The sequence below is a fragment of the Amblyraja radiata genome, chromosome 46 (genome assembly GCF_010909765.2).
Source record: "Amblyraja radiata isolate CabotCenter1 chromosome 46, sAmbRad1.1.pri, whole genome shotgun sequence".
Classification (NCBI taxonomy): Eukaryota; Metazoa; Chordata; class Chondrichthyes; order Rajiformes; family Rajidae; genus Amblyraja; species Amblyraja radiata.
The window spans coordinates 2,003,023-2,028,941 of NC_046001.1; the positions used below are offsets into that span (position 1 = coordinate 2,003,023).

General features: G+C 46.0%; 1 protein-coding gene across 1 annotated transcript in view; it reads right to left on the bottom strand.

The window, feature by feature from the left end:
* Nucleotides 1-335: 335 nt before the first annotated feature.
* Nucleotides 336-25,919, bottom strand: part of LOC116968745 (tumor necrosis factor receptor superfamily member 14-like) — a 51,422-nt gene continuing 25,838 nt past the window's right edge. The window contains exon 7 of the mRNA XM_033015553.1: nucleotides 336-407. Within this exon, the coding sequence (XP_032871444.1) occupies nucleotides 336-407 (72 nt within the window). The remainder of the gene's footprint in view (nucleotides 408-25,919) is intronic.

The window sequence follows — 25,919 nt, forward strand, 5'->3', positions numbered from 1 at the left end:
CTTCAGCCTCAGCCCTTTATGCAAACATACAACTTCTTTTCTTATCCCAGTCTGGAGTGCTCAGTTTCCTCCCATGCTCCAAGGACGTGCAGGTTTGTAGGTTAATTGGCTTTGGTAAAAATTGTAAAATGTCCCGAGTGTGCAAGATGGTGTTCGTGTGCGGGGATCACTGGTCGGCGCGGACTCGGTGGGCCGAGGGTCCTGCTTCCAAATGCTGTATCTCTATACTAAACTAAACTAAAAGAGGATAGACACAAAATGCCGGAGTAACTCTGCGGGACAGGCAGCATCTCCGGAAAGAAGGAATGGGTGACGTTTCGGGTCGGGACCCTTCTTCAGAACAAAGGGCTCAGCTCAGAGAACTGGCAAGTTGAGTACTGAGTCTCCCGCACCCTCACCTTTCCCATCTGTGAGCAGAAAACAGAAAGCAGTACACGACAGGGGAAGTACAACGGGATCTGGGGGTCCTTGTTCATCAGTCAATGAAAGTAAGCATGCAGGTACAGCAGGCAGCGAAGAAAGCTAATGGCATGTTGGCCTTTATAACAAAAGGAGTTGAGTATAGGAGCAAAGAGGTCCCTCTGCATTTGTACAGAGTCCTAGTGAGACCACACCTGGAGTATTCTGTGCAATTTTGGTTCCCTAATTTGAGGAAGGACATTCTTGCTATTGAGGGAGTGCAGTGTAGGTTTACAAGGTTAAGTCCCGGGATGACTGGACTGTCATATGCTGAGAGAATGGAGTGGCTGGGCTTGTATACTCTGGAGTTTAGAAGGATGAGAGGTTATCTTATTTAAACATATATTAAGGGTTTGGACACGCTAGAGGCAGGAAACGTGTTCCCGATGTTGGGGGAGTGCAGAACAAGGGGCCACAGTTTAAGAATAAAGGGTAAGCCATTTAGAATGGAGATGAGGAAACACTTTTTCTCACAGAGAGTTGTGAGTCTGTGGAATTCTCTGCCTCAGAGGGCGGTGGAGGCCGGTTCTCTGGATGCTTTCAAGAGAGAGCTAGATAGGGCTCTTAAAAATAGCGGAGTCAGGGGATATGGGGAGAAGGCAGGAACGGGGTACTGATTGTGGATGATCAGCTGGCTCGAAGGGCCGAATGGCCTACTCCTGCACCTATTGTCCAATGTCAATGGTTTATTGACCTCTTAGGACCTCCTATGACCTCGTGACGACCATGCTGCGAGTATGAGTCAAGGGCAAACTCGGCAGAGGTCGTGAATTAGGTCGTGAAAGTCGGACAGGCCCTGAAGCCTCAAGGTTTACAACTAAAACTTAAGGCATCTCCGGCCCCACTTGTGAAACAGTCTACAGTTCCCACATTGGCCTTATCAGGCACCACAGAATCCACAGAAGCAGGGTGGAAGCAAGTCATCTTCAATCATCGGAACTTGTAGATGTAGTACATTTCTGGAAGACACTTCCACATAAAAGACTGGTGCACAAGATATGAGCTGACAGTAATGGGAGAAATGTATTCACATTAATTGAAGGCTGGTTATCACAATAAAGATAGGGAGTCGGAATAAATGGGTCTTTTTCAAGCTGGGAATATGTAACTGGTGGAGTGCTCCAAGGATCAGTTCTTGCTTCTCAATTATTTACGATTTATATGCATGACCTAGAGAAAGCATCCAAGTTAGCCAGTGAAACTAAATTAGGTTGGAGGGCATGTTGTGATTTGGACAAAAATAGTCATAGAGTGATACAGTGTGGAAACAGGCCCTTCAGCCCAACTTGCTCACACCAGCCAACATGTCCCATCTACACTAGTCCCACCTCCCTGTGTTTGGCCCATATCCCTCCAAACCTGTCCTATCCATGTATCTGTCTCACTTTCTTAAACGTTGGGATAGTCCCTGCTTCCTCCGGCAGCTCGTTCCATACACCCACCACCCTTTGTGTGAAAATGTTGCCCCTCAGATTCCTATTAACTCTTTTCCCCTTCACCTTGAACCTGTGTCCTCTGGTCCTCGATTCCCCTACTCTGGGCAAGAGACTCTGTGCATCTACCCGAACTATTCCTGCAACATGGACTCTGCGACAGGATCGAGGTAAATTTACCTGGTGAGTAAAATCTGAGGAAGGGGTTGGACAGGCTAGATGCAGGAAGATTGTTCCCAATGTTGGGGAAGTCCAGGACAAGGGTCACAGTTTAAGGATAAGGGGGAAATTTTTTAGGACCGAGATGAGAAAAACATTTTTCACACAGAGAGTGGTGCATCTGTGGAATTCTCTGCCACAGAAGGTAGTTGAGGCCACAGTTCATTGGCTATATTTAAGAGGGAGTTAGATGTGGCCCTTGTGGCTAAAGGGATCAGGGGGTATGGAGAGAAGGCAGGTACAGGATACTGAGTTGGATGATCAGCCATGATCATATTGAATGGCGGTGCAGGCTCGAAGGGCCGAATGTCCTACTCCTGCACCTATTTTCCATGTTTCTATGTTTCTATGAAATAAACAAATAAATAATAGTCATTATGTGTGTCTGAGTTAAGGGCCAGTCCCACTGAGGCGATTTTTTTTAGACGATTTTTTAGGCGACTAGTCTGTTGCCACAGGATGTTGCCTGTATGGTCGTGAGTCGTCTCCTCAGTCGCCCAAAGAGTCGTAGCGTTTTTCTGGTCGTCACTGGATTTTGAAATGTTCGAACATTGGCGCCAATGAGCGTAGCTTGACTTCTCCTGACGTCGGTGCTCTCGTAGGTTGTCGCCAAGATGCCGTAGGTTGTCGCCGGCTGCTGACTCTGTTTTTTTGTTGTTGTTAAAGTAATGGTTCTATTTCAACATTTTTGTCGTAGGGGGGGTCCAGTCGCTGTTTTTTCATGATTACGATACTTACACACACTGAAATTTCACCCATTGGAGCCCAGGAGTACCAGATTGAAAAATTCCACCTTTCTTCCGTGAAGTATCACAATGATCACGGGGAATATGTTTGCTTACTTGGCAAAAATGCAATGTGATGCGATCTCACAGTATAAGGGCAGTCACGGTGGGGCAGCGGTAGAGTTGCTGCCTCACAGCGCCGGAGACCCGCGTTCCATCCCGACCACGGGTGCTGTCTGTACGGTGTTTAAGAAGGAACTGCAGATGCTGGAAAATCGAAGGTAGACAAAAGTGCTGGAGGAACTCAGCGGGTGCGGCAGCATCTATGGAGCGAAGGAAATAGGCAACGTTTCGTGCCGAAACCCGGAAGGGTTTCGGTCCGAAACGTTGCCTATTTCCTTCAGGATTTCGGGTCTGAAGAAGGGTTTTGGCCCGAAACGTTGCCTATTTCCTTCGCTCCATAGATGCTGCTGCACCCGCTGAGTTCCTCCAGCACTTTTGTCTACCTGCCGTCTGTACGGAGTTTGCACGTTCTCCCCGTGACCTGCGTGGGTTTTCTCCGAGATCTTCGGTTTCCTCCCACGCTCCAAAGACGTGCAGGTTTGTGTAGGTTAATTGGCTTGGTGTCAATGTAAAAAATTGTCCCTGGTGCGTGTTGGACAGTGTCGGCGTGCGGGGATCGCTGGTCGGCGCGGAAGCGGTGGGCGGAAATGGCTAATTTCCGCGCTGTATCTCTAAAAGTAAAACGAAACAAAATAGAAATCGCTTGCGTGAGGAGCAGCAGTTTGAGTAACACCTTTGCAAGCCTTATTACAGAAGATAGCAATAAATGGGGTCTCTTTCATAGAAACATAGAAACATAGAAAATAGGTGCAGGAGTAGGCCATTCGGCCCTTCGAGCCTGAACCATTCGCCATTCAATATGATCATGGCTGATCATCCAACTCAGTATCCTGTACCTGCCTTCTCTCCATACCCCCTGATCCCTTTAGCCACAAGGGCCACATCTAACTCCCTCTTAAATATAGCCAATGAACTGTGGCCTCAACTACCTTCTGTGGCAGAGAATTCCACAGATTCACCACTCTCTGTGTAAAAAATGATTTTCGCATCTCGGTCCTAAAAGACTTCCCTCTTATCCTTAAACTGTGACCCCTAGTTCTGGACTTCCCCAACATCGGGAACAATCTTCCTGCATCTAGCCTGTCCAACCCCTTAAGAATTTTGTAAGTTTCTATAAGATCCCTCCTCAATCTTCTAAATTCTAGCGAGTACAAGCCGAATCTATCCAGTCTTTCTTCATATGAAAGTCCTGCCATCCCAGGAATCAGTCTGGTGAACCTTCTCTGTACTCCCTCTATGGCAAGAATGTCTTTCCATGATTAACAGTGCGTAAAAACAGCGCGTTCAAGATTGTGGAGTTCAAAATACACTCAGGCAAGTTGTGATGCTGCAAGGTCCACTGTATGACCCCTTTACACCTCCTTTACATGCTATGAACATGGGCACTTTCCAGGGTACTTTGATTGCAAAAGTGCCACTGCACTATGTACAACCGAGAACATAATGTCTAAACTTAGAAATGCTGTCCATCTTTGCAAGAATATAAAGCCATGCAGGCAGAGAGCGATAGAGCACGGAAATAGGCCTCGGCTCACTAAGTCCATGCCGACCATCAACAACCCAGACTGAAGAATGGCCTCAACCCGAAACGTCATCCATTTGATGTCTCGTTTTCACACCTCACCCTTCCTTATCTCTGTGCCCCCCCTGACACTCAGTCTGAAGTAGGGTCACGAACCGAAACGTCACCCATTCCTTCTCTCCAGAGATGCTGCCTTTCCCGCTGAGTTACTCCAGCACTTTGTGTCTATCTTCGGTTTAAACCAGCATCTGCAGTTCCTTCCGACTCATTACACTCATTTGACGTTAATCCCATGAGCTACCCACCCTACATTCTCATCAATTTCCCCCCCACAAAAGTCAATCAATATTCCAATCCTCACATCTTTGGGATGTGGGAATCAACTGGAACACCCAGAGGAAATGCAAATGTTGTGAGAAATAGTGTATTTAATTTTGTAAAAAAAGTAAGTGGACTTCTTCTGTGCCTCAATAGTGTTTTGTCTTACCCAGCCAAAAGAATGCATTGTGTGGGAAGGAACTGCAGATGCTGGTTTAAACCGAAGATAGACACAAAGCGCTGGAGTAACTCAGCCAGACAGGCTGCAGCTCTGGAGAGAAGGAATGGGCGGCGTTTCGGGTCGAGACCCGGGTCTGAAGAAGGGTCCCGACCCGAAATGTCACCCATTCCTTCTCTCCGAAGATGCTGCCTGTCCCGCTGAGTTACTCCAGCATTTTGTGTCTATCAAAAGAATGCATTCCAATGTCAGGTACTAAATAGTGATCTGTCTTCAGCTGACAGGTTATGTTCCAAAACACACTGGCTGTAGGGAGTAGGGACAAACACATCTCATCCACAGACAATTATCACTCAGCTGCTGAGAGTCTTTGCTGCTGATATTAGGGATGTGTTTTGCTGACCATGTGTGGGCAAGGCCAAACACATGGAACAACCAACTCGAAACTGAATGATTTGAAAAGTCTGAATGGCTTGGGGGCATGAACTGTTAATTACAAATGGAGAATGTGGAAAGTGTGGATTTTGGTTCTTACTGAAGCTTGATATATATGGTCTCAATCAAACCCGAAACTGATGCATTATTGAAGAGGCTAACAGAAAGATTTCCTTCATTACAAGGGCACACATACTGTTGTAACCATTGCAGTGCCCATCAATACTCCAGCTTCACATCAACTGTACACAAGACCTCGAGGCAATTTTGAAGCACTTAAGGGCCGTTCCCACTTGGCGATTTTTTTCGGCGACTGCCGGCGTCATATCAGGGTTGCCAAAAGAATGTTAATATTTTAATTTGATAAATTTGTTTAAGTGTTAAGAGGGAACACGTGGTGTCCATGGGGACTTTGGAGGCTTTCCATGAATACTGGTCGCCGATGAAGGTCGAGTGTTTTGTTGATAAACGGAACACTCGACCTTCAACGGCCATTCGTGGGTCCAGTTGACGTTGACGTTATTAATTTGACGATCATTTGTTTGTAAACTGTCAGCATAGGCAGTCTTTGATTGTGTTAATACTCTATGTTTATTTTTATTTTTTGAATAAAAGTAGTTTCATAATTTATTAAAACAAAAAAAAAAAAAAAAGATTTTGAACATTTCAAAAGCCAGCGGCGACAAAAAAAATGTTGCGACACTTGAAAAAACACCGCGCGTCAATACGTCATCACGCCGTGCCGCGCCGCGCCGCGCCGCAAAATTTTCGGTGACCTGATACGTCAGTCAACGATGCTGGCAGTCGCCGAAAAAATCGCTCTTTACTCATTTGGTTACCTTTTTACATGTCTCTCTGCCGAGCGCCCGACAGTTGTCGGGGATGTTATGAAACATTAAAACAAAGAACCAGCACCGCCATTCAATAGTGATCATGGCTGAACAAGTTGATCAGGTTGAACAAGTTAGGGCTTTATTCTTTGGAGCGCAGAAGGTTAAGGGGGGACTTGATAGAGGTTTTTTAAATGATGAGAGGGATAGACAGAGTTGACGTGGAAAAGCTTTTCCCATTGAGAGTAGGGAAGATTCAAACAAGAGGACATGACTTGAGAATTAAGGGACTGAAGTTTAGGGGTAACATGAGGGGGAACTTCTTTACTCAGAGAGTGGTAGCTGTGTGGAATGAGCTTCCAGTGAAGGTGGTGGAGGCAGGTTCGTTTTTATCATTTAAAAATAAATTGGATAGTTATATGGATGGGAAAGGAATGGAGGGTTATGGTCTGAGCGCAGGTATATGGGACTAGGGGAGATTATGTGTTCGGCATGGACTAGAAGGGTCGAGATGGCCTGTTTCCGTGCTGTAATTGTTATATGGTTATATGGTTATATCATCCAATATCGGTACCCCGTTCCTGCTTTCTCCCCATATCCCTTGATTCCCTTAGCCCTGAGAGCTAAATCTAACTCTCTCTTGAAAATTGTCTAGTGTCTATTGAAAACATCCCGTGAATCGGCCTCCACTGCCTTCTGTAGCGGAGAATTCCACAGATTCACAACTCTCTGGGTGAAAATGATTTTCCTCATCTCAGTCCTAAATGGTCGACCCCTTATTCTTAAACTGTGTGATCCCTGGATCTGGACTCCCCCAACATTGGGAACATTTTTCCTGCAATTGGTGCTGAAGTCAGATTTTCATTTTCAAGGACTAGCGGTCATTGTTGGTATGTCAATGTGACTGTACATTTCATACCTGTACGTGAGTATTCCATATCAATGTAACAATCTAGCATGGACTGTCAGAGACAAGGCTTCAAAGTCCGTCTTCCTGGGCTGAGACACAATTCCACTCCTTGTAATTCTGTGCAGAGACTCATACAATGCGCATACAGGCATTCGGCTCAACTTGCCCACAACGAACATCATATCCCATCTACACTAGTCCCACCTACCTGCGTTTGGCCCATATCCCTCTAAACCTGTTCTATCCATGTACCTGTATATTTGTTTCTTAGGTAGACAAAAATACTGGAGAAACTCAGCGGGTGAGGCAGCATTTATGAAGCGAAGGAAACAGGCAACGTTTCGGGCCGAAACCCTTCTTCAGACTGATGTGAGGGTAGGGGGGGGGGGGGCGGGAAGAAGTAAGGAAGAGGAGGGGCCAGTGGGCTGAGGGAGAGCTGGGAAGGGGAGGAGGAAGTAGGGACTACCTGAAATTAGAGAAGTCAATGTTCATGCCACTGGGGTGCAGACTGCCCAAGCGAAACATGAGGTGCTGCTCCTCCAATTTACGGTGGTCCTCACTCTGGCCATGGAGGAGGCCCAGGACAGAAAGGTCGGATTGGGAATGGGAGGGGGAGTTGAAGTGCTACCGGGAGATCAGGTTGGTGAATGCAAACCGAGCGGAGGTGTTGGGCGAAACGATCGCCAAGCCTACGCTTGGTCTCACCGATGTAGAGCAGCCGACATCTAGAGCAGCGGATGCAATAGATGAGGTTGGAGGAGATCCAGGTGAACCTCTGCCGCACCTGGAACGACTGCTTGGGTCCTTGAATGGAGTCAAGGGGGGGAGGTAAAGCGCCAGATGTTGCTGATTGTTTCTTAAACGTGGCTGCTATGGGAATAAGCTTTTAAAGAGCAACTCGTCACGCCAGCCACACAGCAACAATACACATTATGGCTTTGATGGAAGCGACAGAGACTGTAGAGTATTGAATGCAGTGAGCAGCTAATTGGAAGAAATGACCGAGATCTGCTACTGCCACTGGGATGGATACAGTGACAAGGAAGATGAGAGTCAATCTGACCTTGCCCTCCAGAGAAGGAACAGCGAGAGTGTATCTGAAGATCTTCCCGCAGAATATTATGTACCTTGGTTTATGATGGAAAACAAGAGCCTGCAAATAAATTGCGCATCAGGTAAATCAGGACCTAGACACAAAATGCTGGAGTAACTCAGCGGGACAGGCAGCATCTCTGGAGAGAAGAAATGGGTGATGTTTGACTGAGACCCTACTTCAGACTGAGTGTCAGGGGGGGCACAGAGATAAGGAAGGGTGAGGTGTGAAAACGAGACATCAAAGGGGATAAAGGTCAAGGAACATGTAGAATAGATCGTTGTTAGCGCGTGGAAGGTGACAACGAAGCATACAGAGGTAACGTTTAAGCAGGGGGGACTGGTTGGAGAACTGAGAAGGGGGAAGGATGGAGAGAGAGGGCTATTTGAAGTTAGTGAAGTCAATATTCACACCGCTGGGGTGTAAGCTGCTCAAGTGGAAAATTAGGTGCCTCTAATGACTCTCATGGAGTAGTAGGTCTTAGGTCTGTGTCTTGTGCCCGGAGGTATTTGGCTCATGCTAAGTGACTAGAGCAGCATAGTGACACAGCGGTAAAAGACCTCACAGCACTAGAGACCCAGGTTCGATCCTGACCTCGGGTGCTGTCTGTGTGTGTGGAGTTTGCACGTTCTCCCTGTGACCGCGTGGGTTTTCTCCGGGTGCTCCGGTTTCCTCCCACATCTCCACGTCCTTCAGTTTTGGAGGTTAATTGACTTCCGTGAATTGCCCCCTCGTGTGCAAGTTGCAAAAGCGGGATAGCATAGAACTAGTGTGAACGGGTGATCGATGGTCAGCGCCGGACTCGGTGGGCCGAAGGGCCTGTTTCCACGTTGTACCTAGAGCTAAACTAGTCATGACCATGATGATGGCACACAAAATTGCTGGAGAAACTCAGCGGGTGCAGCAGCATCTATGGAGCGAAGGAAATAGGCAACGTTTCGGGCCGAAACCCTTCTTCAGACTGATGGGGGGTGGGGGGGAGAAGGAAGGAAAAAGGGAGGAGGAGGAGCCCGAGGGCTGGGGGATGGGAGGAGACAGCTCGAGGGTTAAGGAAGGGGAGGAGACAGCAAGGGCTAGCAAAACTGGGAGAATTCAACGTTCATGCCATCCGGACGCAAGCAACCCAGGCGGAATATGAGGTGCTGTTCCTCCAATTTCCGGTGTTGATGCCTGCAGTGATATCTGGACTGCTGCCAGATATGTCACCACTGGGACACTCATGGAAGGAGTACCTCTGTATTTAAATGCTGGAGAAAACGGGTTGGCAAAGAGTCGCTGCCTCACAGCGCCAGAGTCCCGGGTTCGATCCTGACCTCGGGTGCTGTATGTACGTTCTCCCCGTGACCTGCGTGGCTTTTCTCCAGAATCTCCGGTTTCCTCCCGCACTCCAAAGACATACAGATTTGTAGGCTGTTTGGCTTGGTTAAAATTGTAAATTGTCCCTAGTGTGTGTAGGATAGTGCGAGTGCACAGGGATCGCTGGTCAGCGCGGACTCGGTGGTTCCACGCTGTATCTCTAAAACTCATAGACGCTGGATTTTGGAAGGCAGTTTAGCATTCAGCTCTGCAGCTCCGACCATCCTTGTGTTCTTTTAAATAGAGAGGAAAGCAACAAACCTCGTTCCACTGAGACTTTTCCACAGCAGTTGCAGCCTGGAGCTTTGATCTCTAGTTTATGTCGGTATAGAAATGGGGAGCGATGTGAATAATGGCATCATTTGGCACACACCTGATGCTCACAAAGCATCAGGAGCACTAACAAGGGATGCTCAGACCAATGTTATAATTAGCATGATTTCATGCAGAAATGATAATTCATGCAATCTAATATGCATCCCATCACATTTTGCACAATTAGCAACAAGAAAATAAGCGAACCGCGGTCTAATTTCTGGACAATATTGTCACCAGTACATTCCATAAAATTAGGCATGGTATCACGTCATTATTGCTTTGCAAGGGTATAAGGAGAAAGGATCCAAAACTAAGCAATGTGACACAACGCCAGAGACCCGGGTTCCATCCCAACTACGGGCGCTGTCTGTACGGAGTTTGTACCTTCTCCCCGTGACCTGCGTGGGTTTTCTCCGGGTGCTCTGGTTTCCTCCCACACTGCAAAGACGTGCAGGTTTGTAGGTAAATTGGCTTCTGTGAATTGTCCCTAGGATGGTGCTGGTGATCTCTTCCATGTCTCTTTAGACTTTGGAGATACAGCGGGGGGAACAGCGGCCCACCGGGTCCGCGCCGCCCAGCGATCCCCATGCGCTATCCTACACACTAGCGGCAATTTACAATTTCACCGAAGCCTGAAGAAGGCTCTTGACCCGAAACGTCACCCATTCCTTCTCTCCAGAGATGCTGCCTGTCCCGCTGAGTTATTCCAGCATTTTGTGTCTACCTTTGGTGTAAACCAGCGTCTGCAGTTCCTTCCGACAGTTTTCTACACGTGGTTATTTTTGCAGGTTTGGAGAATTTTCTGCCCGGGCTTTTATCATTCTTGAACATCCAGTACACTTGCTCCGTCCTTAATGTAATTTGTTGCTTTTCAAGTTTGGCTAATGTATCTATTCACTTCAGAGTCAAACTCCTTCTGTATTTGAGGGAAAAAATGGTTTCATTGAAACATCTGTCACATCCATCATTTTATTGCTCTATCAACCAGTCAGCTTGCTTCAGACAAATCATCGAAACAATAGTCCTTTTTATCTTCTAACCTTATTTTTATTTTAAGTCTGACAACATTGGGAATACGGGACTTGAAGATATCCTCCATAATTACACATTTCTTTCAGTTCTTTATCCAGATATATATGTCCCTTTCATTTTTAATTCCTTTTCTTGACTCCATATTTGAATTTAAACAAATGTGATCACAATTCTAATGCACACTGCATGTTTTTAGCTTAGTTTGGTTTAGGGATACAGCACGGAAACAGGCCCTTCGGCCCACCGAGTCCGTGCCGACCCGCGATCCCCGTACACTAACACTATCCTACACACACTAGGGGCAATTTACAATTTTACTAAAGCCAATTAACCTACAAACCTGCACGTTTTTGGAATATGGGAGGAAACCGGAGCACCCGGAGAAAACCCACAAAGGTCACGGGGAAAACGTACAAACTCCGTACAGACAGCAGCGGTAGAGTTGCTGTCTCACAGTGCCAGAGACCCGGGCTCGATCGTGACTACGGGTGCTGTCTGTACGGAGTTTGTACATTCTCCCCGTGACCTGCGTGGGTTTTCTCCGGGATCTTCTGTTTCCTCCCACACTCCAAAGATGTGTAGTTTTTTAAGATTAATTGGCTTGGTATAAATGTAAAAATCGTCCCTAGTGTGTGTATGTGTAGGATAGTGTTAGTGTGCGGGGATCGCTGGTCGGCGCGGACTCGGTGGGCCGAAGGGCCTGTTTCCGTGCTGTGTCTCTAAACTAAGCAAAAAACGAACTTTTTTTGTAACTAATTTGTTATTTGCACTATATTAGTTATTTATTAAACTTTTTCATTTATTTCCCATTATATACAATGTTTACATGTTCACTCTTTCTGTTGTGCTGCAGTAAGTAAGAATTTCATTGTCCCTGTCCGGGCCATAGACCAATAAAACACTCTTGACATGACTTGAATAAGTCTGCGAAGCAAAAAATAGAATAGATGAGAATGAAAAATAACCAGGAATAATCGCAGGCAAACAAATTAATAAATTCAAGGGTTTAATTAATACACAAGCTTGCAGGAACCCTGCTGATGCTTTCCTGAAGAATGAAACCTGTGATGCAAGGAATGAGCCTGTTACGGTCTTAATAGCTAATGTTTTTAAGAAGTGCTGAGAGTTGAAGTTGTTCATTTCTTTACAGCACTAGCTTCCTTATTTTATCCGCAGTAAATTACAGTGCAATATGTAGTAATACTGGGGGAGGAGGGAAGGATTGATTTTCGACTGAAATCAGTCAGGGTTAAAAGGTAACATTGAAGCAGGAATTGGCATTTGCATGTGAGGCAGGATTTAATGCAAATTCACGAGTATGAATGAAACCGAGGTGCCCAGAAAGCCGTGGCTGTTTCCTGCAAACTCTTTAATAATGAAATGCTTCCTCTTTCCCACAGCAGAACAAGTAAACAGCTGGCGGCATCGATCCCCATAGGGGTGATGTAGTATCTCCCTGCCCCCACTAGAGGTGCTCTGTTGCTGTTGCCAGGGAGAGAGGTTCACTTCCTCAACAAGCGTTTCGTATCATAACTTGTCATGGCGCAGAATTGTTAGGGGTGGCACGGTGGCGCAGCGGTAGAGTTGCTGCCTCACGGCGCCAGGGACCCGGGTTCGATCCTGACCACAGGTGCTGTCTGTACTGAGTTTGTACGTTCTCCCCGTGACCCGCGTGGGTTTTCTCCGGGTGCTCCGGTTTCCTCCCACACTCCAAAGACGTGCAGGTTTGTAGGTGAATTGGCTTGGTAGAATTGCAAATTGTCCCTAGTGTGTGTAGGGTAGTGTTAATGTGCGGGGATTGTAGGTCGGCGCAGACTCGGTGGTAGGGTTGCCAACTGTCCCGTATTAACTGGGACATCCCGTATATTGGGCTAAATTGGTTTGTCCCGTACGGGATCGCCCTTGTCCCATATTTGACTGCTACTACTCGGGTCGAGGGGACTGTTGGGTCAGATCCCTCCTCACCCGTCCCGACGTAGTGCAGCCCGTGGAGTGCAGCAGCAGCAGCAGCAGCAGCAGCAGCAGCACCAGCCCCTCGCCCGTGGCCCCGTCGGTCAGTCGGCAGCCCGGCCAGCTGTCCGACCTTCGGACCTTCGCTTACCGCCGACACCACCACCACCTCCCCCCCTCCTTCTCACGGCCAATCATCGGTTCATGAGTTGGACGGGGCGCCGGAGTTTGCGAGTAATGTCGCGCGGCCCCCGGGCCAAAACTCCTCACAGCTGGCCCCGCCGGCTGGGCTTTGTGTGCAGTCCAGCACCCGGGCCCAACTCATCATTCACCCAGACACGGCCCAGTCGGTCAACGAATCGCCGTCGGGAATTTCTCCCGTATTTTGACCTTTTGTCCCTTATTTGGGAGTGAGAGAGTTGGCAACCTTACTCGGTGGGCCGAAGGGTCTCTTTCCTTGCTGCGTCCCTCAACTAAACTAAACTAAACTGAACAAAAGGAAGCCATTCAGCTGATTGGGTTTATGTCGCTTATTGGTAAGCAACCCCATTATCCCCTCACCCTGGTCTTTATATTAAACCCTGCAGATTATTCTCTCTCAAGTTCTTATTCAATTCCCTTCAAAAGCCACGATTGATACAATTTCCATCAACGTTCCATACAACGAGTTCCAGATCATCACCGCTCTCTGCATTAAAACATTTTTCCTCACACTCCTTATTCCCCTAATAAAGTTTGTTTAAAATCTTGCAAACATTAGGGTCCTCGAATTATTCACTACAGGTACTGGGAAAATCTCAATCTGTCTGAACACTTCATGATTTTGAACTTCAAATCTCTTCTCAAAGTTCATCGCTCCAGAGTCACAGAGTGATACAGCATTGAAACAGGCCCTTCAGCCCAACTTGCCCACACCTACCCACGTTTTGCCCATATCCCTCCAAAACTGTCCTATCCATGTACCTGTCTAATTGTTTTTTACACGTTGGGATAGTCCCAGCCTCAACTACCTCCTCATGCAGCTTGTTCCATACACCCACCACCCTTTGTGTGAAAAAGTTACTCCTCAGATGCCTATTAAATCGTTTCCCCTTCACACTAAACCCATGTCCTCTGGTCCTCGATTCCCCTACTCTGGGCAAGAGACTCTGTGCATCTACCCGATCTATTCCTCTCATGATTTTGTACACCTCTATAAGATCACCCCTCATCCTCCTGCGCTCCAAGGAATAAAGACCCAGCCTGCTCAACCTCTCCCTGTAGCTCACACCCTCTAGTCCCGGCAACATCCTCGTAAATCTTTTCTGGACCCTTTCCAGCTTGACAATATCTTTCCTATAACATGGTGCCCAGAACTGAACACAATATTCTAAATGCGGTCTCACCAACGTCTTATACAACTGCAACATGACCTCCCAACTTCTATACTCAATACTCTGACTGATGAAGGCCAAAGTGCCAATAGCCTTTTTGACCACCTTATCTACCTGCGACTCCACCTTCAAGGAACCATGCACCTGTACTCCTTGATCCCTCTGCTCTACAACACTACCCAGAGGCCGACCATTCCCTGTGTAGGTCCTGCCCTTGTTCGACGTCCAAAAATGCATCACCTCACACACTTCTCTGTATTAAATTCCATCAACCATTCCTCCGCCCACCTGGCCAATCGATCCAGATCCTGCTGCAATCGTTCACAACCATCTTCACTATCTGCAAAAGCACCCATCAGCAAACCTGCTCATCTTGCCATGTATGTTCTCATCCAAATCATTGATATGGATTAAGCAAAAAAAAAAAAACATGTTTGTGTCGCCTATTTCACAACCACGGGATATTTGAAGGTGCTTCACACTTAGTGAAGTATTTGTGTTGTGTGGACAACAATCAGGCTTTAAAATATTTGTGCCTTACTTGAATATCTTTTGTCACATAACAATTGCCACAAGCAAAACAGAATGTATCGGTTAAAGTGCATTCTGATGCATTGTTTTCGGATAAACACTTCATATCATTTAAAATATTCAGAAGAAATTGTACAGAGTTCACGCCAAAAATTTTTCTTATAACCAATATATGGTGCAATCTCATTTCTTTTTTAACATACTTAGCATAAGCTAGGTGTACCACAGGTACTGACCTCCCTACCATCGAAGGGATCTACAGGAGTCGCTGCCTCAAAAAGGCAGCCAGCATCATCAGAGACCCACACCACCCTGGCCACGCTCTCATTTCACCTCTGCCATTGGGAAGAAGGTACAGGAGCCTGAAAACTGTAATGTCCAGGTTCAGGGACAACTTCTTCCCTGCAGCCATCAGGCTATTAAACACCACAACCTCAAATAAGCTCTGAACTACATAGACTTGGGGGCATCGGTTTTGTCTTTTTGCACTATTATTGGGTTTTTTCATGTGCGTGTGTGAATGAATTAATAAATTTATTGGCCAAGTATTCACATACAAGGAATTTGCCTTGATGCTCTGCCCGCAAGTGACAACATGACATACAGTGGCAGTTAGTGCATGTATGTATGTATATATATATATATATATATATACACACATTATATATATATATACACACACACACACACATATATGTATGTGTGTGTGTGTGTGTGTATATATATATAACATACACACATACATACACATAAAAAAACTAATATATATATATAAACAAAAATTATATTATATATTATATAATCTATATCTACACGCTGAACTTTTTTATAGGGTTATTATATTTTATGTATATATATATATATTACATATACACTCACTGAACTTTTTTTGCTTATTATACTATTTACAGAGTACTATGTTTACATATTCTGTGGGGCTTTTGCAAGTAAGAATGTCATTGTTCTGCCTGGGACATACGACAAACACTCTTGACTCATGCACGTTACGTGCGGAGGAAGTTTGGAGTGGATGGCATAACACAGACCCTTCACCCATCTGGGCCTTTCCGCTGGTCATATGCGACCTTAAATGTGTCCAGGGGTTTATATCCCTGAACATTGTACTGCACCAACCAGAAACACGCAGGCATGGATAGTTCCACTAGCAGACCAGCAGATTTAGGGTGGCCAATGGATACTATTTTCACCAAAATAATAACGCCATTGGCTCGTTCCAATACCTCCTCTAGAATTGGTGATCCCCCCCAGTTCAGTTGAGTTTATTGTCACGTGTACCGAGGTACAGTGAAAAGCTTTTGTTGCGTGCTAACCAGTCAGCGGAAAGACAACACATGATTACAATCGAGCCATTTGCAGTGTTCAGATACATGGTAAGGGAATAAGTGGAAGGTAAAGCCAGTAAAGTCCGACCAAAGGGTCTCCAATGAGGTAGATGGGAGGTCAGGACCACTCTCTGGTTGTGGTAGGATGATTCAGATGCCTGATAACAGCCGGGAAGAAACTGCCCCTGAATCTGGAGGTGTGTGCGTTTGTTTTCACACTTCTGTACCTCTTGCCCGATGGGGGAGGGGAAGATCAAATTCTCGGCGTGTTTATGTTGCGACTGTCTTCAAAGGTCAACAGCCCAGTAACCGACACCAGCGACACACACATTTGTACCAGCGTAAAAAAAATGAATGCAAGTATTATTATTTCTCAGTCGGGGCTCAATTCTCTCAAAAACATGTGTGTTACATCAGAGATAAGTCGTTGCAGTGAGGAATTGTCCTGTGTAGAATTCATTTTGAGGGTTTCACATAAAATGTGGGTTATGTGGGAAGTTAGGGAATATTCTAACTTATCTTTCAGGACATGACAATTTATTAATAAAATTTCCAGCTTTCAGATATTACATCTTGCCTTTCACCACCTTTCAATAGGAGGAAATTAAACTTAATTGACAGCAAATTATCATCCCTCTTGAGTTCTATTTTACAAGGTCTCTCTAGTGGACTAGTTACGTCATTTCCAATTATCTAAATGAATACAGTATTTCACCTCCCAGCTCAAATTAGCATAGAAAATAAAGACTGTTTATTACCATAATTAATCTGTATTACTCCAATATTTCGAATACCAAAGCCTTTCCTATACATAGTTATTTCCCAAGTCATTTGGTGAGCATAAAAGCCTCTTTGTCCTTCAATATCTCGATGTTGCAGTGCCTCAGTCATTTTTGAATGTAACCTTGAAAACATTTTTTTGAACTATGAGTCAGTCTTTTATTCCATTTCCACCCTGTGCACATCTGAACCATATTTGTGATTCCATCTTCCCAGTCTAATGTCTCCTGGTAATTTCAAACCCTCTTTAACAGCTGTGCCGCCACTGTGGATCATACAATTCCTTTTCATGCCTCTTTGGCCACAGTTTGACGTGGCCCCATAGATTGAAATTATTTTGGTAAATTTTTAAATGGATGAACCCCCTTTACAATAAAACGCTCACCACCTATTTCCCCTGGCATTTGTTCTTGCAGTTTTCGATGGCTAAAGTTTAGTTGTTTTAGCTGTGCAGCTTTCCGAATCAGAATCAGAATCACACTTTATTCGCCAACATACGAGGAATTTAATTTGCCAGGTCAGTCATACAATTAAAAGCAACAGATCACTTCAAAAACACATTTTAACATGAACATCCACCACAGTGACTCCTCCACATTCCTCACTGTGATGGAAGGTGAAATAAAGTTCAAGTCCCTTCCCTTAGTTCTTTCTCGGTCGTGGGCCTCGAGCCTCCGTTGACGGGATGATCTTGACTCCTGTAGACAGCGGCGTTCGGGCCCTCCGCGTCGACGGTGAGGTGTTGCAATTTTGGGAAGAAACTTATTTTCAAGCTCCTACCTTCCCGGAGATGTGATCAATTTTCGATCCGAAAATTGATCACATCTCCGGGAAGGTAGGAGCTTGAAAATAAGTTTCTTCCCAAAATTGCAACACCTCACATTTCTCTGTATTAAACTCCAACAGCCATTCCTCAGCCCACCTGGCTAACCGGTCCAGATCCTGCTGCAATTTTTGACAACCATCTTCACTCGTTGCAATACGACCCACTTGAGTATCATCTGCAAACTTGCTAATCATGCCCTGTATGTTCTCATCCAAATCATTGATGTAGATGACAAACAGTAACGGGCCCAGCACTGAACCCTGAGGCACACCACTAGTCACAGGCATCCAGTCCGAGAAGCAACCTTCCACCATCACCCGCTGCTTCCTTCCATGGAGCCAATTTGCTATCCATTCAGCTCATGCGATCTGGTAGCCATTGGGAATGAGCTGGAACATTATGTGGCTGACTTATGTCCTCCTAGCCCTGGACACAAGGGAGCCCACAGTCTTGGCTGGAGATCTAGACCATTTCAAGGCAAGATACGACCATCCTCAGGACCGTCTGCCAATCTTTGCCACAATGGTATGAAGCAACCTGCAACTCTCCCCTCCCCCCCTCCCCCCCCTCCCCCGGCCTCTCCCTCTCTAGACGCGCCTGCGAGTTGGGGGCTATGCGTGAGTGGATAGGGCGGGGATGGGGTAAAAGGAGCGAATGAATAATATGAATATAATATCAAGGGGGGTGGTTAGTGTGTGTGTGTGTGTGGGGGGGGGGGGGGTGGTGGTTAGTGTGTGAGATTCTGCAGCCCCCCCCCCAAGGGTCCCACTTAGTCTAGTATACTTATAAATCAGGTGCAGTACAGTGCAACTGGTGGGCTAGGTAATTGCTACTAGTTAGTATTATATGACTGCAGAACGTAAAGGGACTAAAATATCCTCCACTGTTGGTGCACAACAGCCAAAACAAATAAATACTGAAGCTGTGTCCAATGGCAATATTCCATCCAGCGATCTATTGATTCCTGCACAATATCCCGGTTAATTGCAGACTCATTTTATGAATCACTATCATTACATTGAAAGACCAAAAGGAAAAAAAAACACCTGATGCACAGGGTAAGGACACAGAAGTAACGATTTGTACCATTTCAGAATAATATGGATGGATCCTTTCAATGCAGAGATTGCATGTCCCAGCTACTGCTAAGTCTCTAACAAATGAGTGTATTGCTTTCCGCAGTCAATAGCTGGTAAGCAATACCAGGTGCTTCTGAAGATAGACACAAAATGCCATAGTAACTCAGCGGGACAGGCAGCATCTCTGGAGAGAAGGAATGGGTGGCGTTTAGGGTCACAAGTTCACAGGTTATTGGAGTAGAATTAGGCCATTCGGCCCATCGAGCCTACTCTGCCATGGCTGGTCTCTGCCACCTAATCACATTTTCCTGCCTTCGCCCCATAACCCTTGACACCCGTTCTAATCAAGAACTTGTCTATTTCTGCCTTAAAAATATCCCTCTTCAGACAGAAACATAGAAACATAGACAATAGGTGCAGGAGTAAGCCATTCGGCCCTTCGAGCCTGCACTGCCATTCAATATGATCATGGCTGATCATCCAACTCAGTATCCTGTACCTGCCTTCTCTCCATACCCCCTGATCCCTTTAGCCACAAGGGCCACATCTAACTCCCTCTTAAATATTGCCAATGAACTGGCCTCAACTACCTTCTGTGGCAGAGAATTCCACAGATTCACCACTCTCTGTGTAAAAATGTTTTTCTCATCTCGGTCCTAAAAGATTTCCCCCTTATCCTTAAACTGTGACCCCTTGTTCTGGACTTCCCCAACATCGGGAACAATCTTCCTGCATCTAGCCTGTCCAACCCCTTAAGAATTTTGTAAGTTTCTATAAGATCCCCCCTCAATCTTCTAAATTCTAGCGAGTACAAGCCGAGTCTATCCAGTCTTTCTTCATATGAAAGTCCTGCCATCCCAGGAATCAGTCTGGTGAACCTTCTCTGTACTCCCTCTATGGCAAGAATGTCTTTCCTCAGATTAGGAGAGCAAAATTGTACGCAATACTCCAGGTGTGGTCTCACCAAGACCCTGTACAACTGCAGTAGAACCTCCCTGCTTCGATACTCAGATTTTTGTCTTAAGACTTTACAGCAGAGATACAGCTCGAAAACAGGCCCTTCGGCCCACTGAGTCCATGCTGACCAGTGATCACCCCATACACTTCACTATTCCGCCATTCAATCATGGCTGATCTATCTCTCCCTCCTAACCCCATTCTCCTGCCTTCTCCCCATAACCCCTGACACCCGTACTAATCAAGAATCTATCTATCTCTGCCGTAAAAAAATATCCACTGACTTGTGGCCTCCACAGCCGTCTGTGGCAAAGAATCCCACAGATTCACCACCCTCTGGCTAAAGAAATTCCTCCTCATCTCCTTCCTAAAGTAATGTCCTTTAATTCTGAGGCTGTGCCCTCTGGTCCTGGACTCTCCCACTTGTAGAAACATCCTCTCCACATGCACTCTATCCGGGCCTTTCGCTATTCGGTAACATTTCAATGAGGTTACCCCCTCATCCTTCTGAACTCCAGCGAGTACAGGCCCAGTGCCGTCAAACGCCCGTCATGTGTTAGCCTGCTGGGATCATTCTCGTAAAAGGTAAGACAAAAGTGCTGGAGAAACTCAGCGGGTGCAGCAGCATCTATGGAGCGAAGGAAATAGGCAACGTTTCGGGACGAAACCCGGAAGGGTTTCGGCCCGAAACGTTGCCTATTTCCTTCAGGATTTCGGGTCTGAAGAAGGGTTTCGTCCCGAAACGTTGCCTATTTCCTTCGCTCCATAGATGCTGCTGCACCCGCTGAGTTTCTCCAGCACTTTTGTCACACCTTCGCTTTTCCAGCATCTGCAGTTCCTTCTTAAACTCATTCTTGTAAAAGCTCAGTGATCTTGTTGTTGATGAAAGTGCTATTCATCAGGCTATTAAACTCAACTCAAACAAAACTCTGATCATTAATAGCCCATTGCACTTTATCTGTTCATTTATGTGTGTGTATATATATATATATATATTCAATGGTATATGGACACACTGATCTGTCCTGTATTCATGCCTACTATATTCTGTTGTGCTGAAGCAAAGCAAGAATTTCATTGTCCTATCTGGGACACATGACAATAAACTCTCTTGAATCTTGAATCTTAAAGCCAGTGAGAGGAATCTTCCACAGCGGTATGAATATTGATTTCTCTAACTTCAAGTAACGCTTGCTCTACCTCTCTCTCCATCCCTCCCCCTTCCCCGTTCTCCAACCAGTCTGACTGTCCTCCTAATTAAATGTTATCTTTGTACACCTTCCCCTAGCTAACAAAGATCTTTTTTTTTTTTTTTTTTTTTTTTTTTTAAATTTTTTAAAATTTGTTTATTAATGAACATTTGCATGTAAATATGTGGGATTGTAGCCAATCAGTAGCTAATTTCCGTCTCTAGTCCCAGGCAAAGGTGGGTGAAGTGTCTTGCCCAAGGACACAACGACAGTACACACTCCAAGCAGGATTCGAACCGGCCACCTTCAGGTTGCCAGCCGAACACTTAGCCCATTGTGCCATTCTACATTTTCCTTCAACTTCGTCCCCTTTGATGTCGCGTTTCCACACCTTACCCTTCCTTGTCTCTGTGTCTCCCTCTTCCCTGACTCTCAGTCTGAAGAAGGGTCTCAACCCAAAACGTCACCTGTTCCTCTCCAGAGATGCTGCCTGACCCGCTGAGTTACTCCAGCATTTTGTGTCTACCTTCGGTGTAAACCAGCATCTGCAGTTCCTCCTCCTACACAGTCCTTTAATTAAGTTGGCCTGCACTTTAATAAATAAGTTTACTTATTGCATCAATATAATTTAACCACTGTTAACCCGTGGCAGTTTGCTTCTGTGCAAACCTCTTTCTCACGATAAATCTTGATTGCAGTTGCAGTCTGAACTGTGTGTTGAGAAAATATTGTTTTTTTTTTACCAATTATGGATATCTGATGAATTTCTGCGGTGAATTTTAGCCCAACCCATGAGTTTAGTGATACAGTGCAGAAACAGGCCCTTCGGCCCACCGAGTCTGCACCGACCAGCGATCCACACACACTAACACTATCCTGCACACACCAGTTTACACTTATGCCAAGTATAAGTGGTATACTTGGTATACCAAGCTAATCAAATCAAATCAAATCAAATCAACCTTTATTGTCATCTTGCAAAGCAACAGTTGTACAGTGCAAAATGAGAAGACGTTTCCCACATGAAACTTAAACCATTTCACACATAATAACAGTAAAAACAATCCAGTCCTTGATGAAACAGTATCTATATAATATTAAAACTGTGTGGCTGGCTGGCTGTGTTTCTGACTTGTGGCTGCCAGCCTTTGATTCGTTGCTACGCCAACGTCAGACCCAGAAATGCCGAGTTTTTTTCCATTTCGGTAGAGATTTCACTTTTCATTCCAAGTATCCACTCCTCATTAAATTTTGTCGTATTTATGTACACATTTTTAATAAAATCTTTCTCCCCCCCCACTCACTCATTTTGTCGCCTCCTGCTGGCCAGCGACCATAACGGCTGCTGGCGCCCGCATCTCGCCTCAAAGACGCCATTTAAAAACAGCCGCACGGCTGATTCCTGAGCCGCTTGAGTTGGAGGACCACGTCTCCCATGGGGGCTACGGGTAGGGAATGGCTGCGTTGGGGGAGCAGACCCAACGGGTCTGCACTTGGTCTAGTAAATAGTTAAAAGCAGGTAAAGCAGCAACATTAAAATACAGTAAAACCAATCATTAAAATGTCCAGGGCAGCTGATTTGAGTGGCCAGTGCCAGAGTTATTAAATTGTCAGTGCAAAAGCAGCAGAAGCAGGTGGAGTGAGTGTTTAGCAGCCTCACAGCCTGTGGCAGGAAGCTGTTTAGCAGTCTGGTAGTCCGGGCTTTGATGCTACGGTATATCTTGCCTGATGGCAGGAGGTGTGTGTGGAGGGGGTGCAGTTTGTCCTTAGCTATTCTCAGAGCTTTTTTCAGACAGCGGCTCTGGAACAGTTCTTGTACCGAGGGTAGGGAGACGCCAATGATCCTCTCTGCTAAGCATGTGGGCAGAGCACCAAGGCAAATTCCTTGTATGTGAATACTTGGCCAATAAACTAAGTTACTTACTTACTTAACCTACAAACCTGTATGTCTTTGGAGTGTGGGAGGAAACTGAAGATCTTGGGAAAAAAACCCACATATGGTCACGGGGAGAACGTACAAACTCCGTACAGACAGCACCCGTAGTCGGAATCGAACCTGGGTCTCTGGTGCTGTGAGACAGCGACTCTACCCGCTGTGCCGCCACCATTTGCTGTACCCTGCTCTTCAAAGGCAATCTTCCTCCTGTCTTATGGATTCCCAGGCTGCAGGTTAGGTTAAAATTAAACCCACGCCACACAACAAAGGAGTACAAAGTAGATTATTAAACATGATGAATGCCACTCTGAGCTTCTGAATGCTTGGCAAAATTGGATTAGACTGTGCAAACTAATTTTCTGCTAAGCACAAATTGTGTTGAATCGAAAAAAAACCCATTTCAATGATTTTGCCTTCCCGAATAAATGAACAAGTTGAGAGGCCAAGTATAAAACTTCCACTTCCTCATCATATCTCCTCATTATATAGAATTCCTGTAACACTATCTAGCCTTGGCTCAAGCATAAATCATTTTTAAGTTAATATTTTTTTCATTACACGGCCCCAAAGATTCTGTCAATCTGCTGCCTAATTTTCTCCGAAAGGCAAAGCAAGTCTTATCTTTTCCTCGTGAACACAGTGTAGTGAAAGACTGCATTTTTTTCTGAATGGCTCTTTGTCACTGCAAAGCTGTTACAGTGTTAAATCATTTTGACTAGCGAAATGTAGACAAAAGTGAAACGAGAGGTCAACAGACCAAGTTAATTTGGCTATTTCAATGCAGAAAAAGTGGAAATCCCAATTAGAATATGATGAATGGTTTTACATGGATTAGATTATACCTCGATACAACCTTAATACTCTCTCCCCCCAATCCCAGCTCTTGATAACACAGTCTGAAACCTTCGAAAAATGAACTGTTTGCTTCCCAGACCCGTTGATAGAGCCCAGGGTCAAGGATTACAATTGCAAGGCACGCCATTCATACGCTAAAAGATGTTTCTTTCTTTCACTTCCAGCAAGCTGAATGTTGGTCGGGTTAGAATAATAATAATAATGGATGGGATTTATATAGCGCCTTTCTAGATACTCAAGGCGCTTTACATCGCATTATTCATTCACTCCTCAGTCACACTCGGTGGTGGTAAGCTACTTCTGTAGCCACAGCTGCCCTGGGGCAGACTGACGGAAGCGAGGCTGCCAATCTGCGCCTACGGCCCCTCCGACCACCACCAATCACTCACACACATTCACACACAGGCAAAGGTGGGTGAAGTGTCTTGCCCAAGGACACAACGACAGTATGCACTCCAAGCGGGATTCGAACCGGCTACCTTCCGGTCGCCAGCCGAACACTTAGCCCATTGTGCCATCTGTCGTCCCTTGTGTTCGTATTGTGTTCGTGGAATTCAAATGACAGGAGCTAAGGTTCAAAACGATCGTTCAACTCAACGCATCTCTCCAGTCTCAACAGGTGTTATTAGATTTGGACTGGCAAGCCAACCATTGGCCATTTGTTATTACGCTTGAGGATAGAACTATACATCAGAAGGTGCAACTCCAGAGCCAACAAGATCATGGGGGACCCCTTCCCCCCCAGCAACGGACTGTTCCAGCTGCTACGGTCAGGCAAACGCCTCCGTTGCCATGCTGTGAAAACGGAGAGAATGAGAAGGAGTTTCTTCCCAGAGGCCATTAGGACTGTAAACTCCTATCTCACCAGGGACTAACTTTACTGAACCATGTTACTGTGTGGTGTCTTTTTAAAATTGCTGTTTTTTTCTTTTTTCTTCCCTCCCTCCCACAAATATGTAATATGTGAATATGTGATTCTGTTCCATTCTGTTTGGTTGTTTGTTTGTTTGTCTTTTTGCACAAAGTCCACGAGCATTGGCACTTTTCATTTCACTGCCCATCTCGTATGTGTATGTGACGAATAAACTTGACTTGACTTGATGGTGGCAGCAAGCTGCCTTGGTGAACGGCAGGAGTTCATCTGGTGAGGTTGTTCGTGCAGTGCCGCTGGAGGCAGTGGTATTGATGTCCCCATGGGTACTGACCTCCCCATGATCGAAGGGATCTCAAAAAGGCAGCTGACGTCGTCATATACCCGTGCCACCCGAGCCACATTCTCATTTTGCTACTAATATTGGGAAGAAGGTACAAGGAGGCTGAGAACCGTGCTTCTCCCCAGCAACCAACAAGCTCGTGAACACAACACGGCACGGTGGCGCAGCGGTAGTGTTGCTGCCTTCGAGCACTTGCAGCGCCAGAGACCCGGGTTCGATCCCGTCTACGGGTGCTGTCTGTACGACGTTCCCCGCGGGTCCCCGGTGGGAGACCGCTTCACGGAGCACCAGCAACGGCAACCTGGAGCGGGGCCTTACATCGCTTAAACAGCCGCGGGACTTGCTAGCGCCCGCCGGGGGCTCCAACATCAAGACCCGGAGCGGGGCCTTACATCGCCCGGCGTGGCTCTAAATGGTCGCGGACTTGCTAGCGCCCGCCGGGGGCTCCAACATCAAGACCCGGAGCAGGGCCTTACATCGCCCGGCGTGGCTATAAATGTCCGCGGACTTGCTAGCGCCCGCCGGGGGCTTAGACTCTGACTTCGGGAGAAGAATGGAGAGCAGGGGAGAGACAAGACTTTGCCTTCCATCACAGTGAGGAGGAGATTCACTGTGATGGATGTTTGTGTAAATTGTGTTGTGTCTTGGTTCTTTTCTTGTTGTACAACTGCAGAAACCAAATTTTGTTTGAACCTCATGTGAGGTTCAAATGACAAATAAATGGTATTGTATTGTGTTGTATTGTTTGTACGTTCTCCCCGTGACTGCGTGGGTTTTCTCCGAGATCTTCGGTTTCCTGCCACACACCAAAGACGTGCAGGTTTGTAGGTTAATGGGCTTGATGTAGTCCCTAGTGTGCGTCGGATAGCGTTAATTTGCGGGGATCGCTGGTCGGTGCGGACCCGAGCGCCCGTCATCATTTTATAAGCCTCTA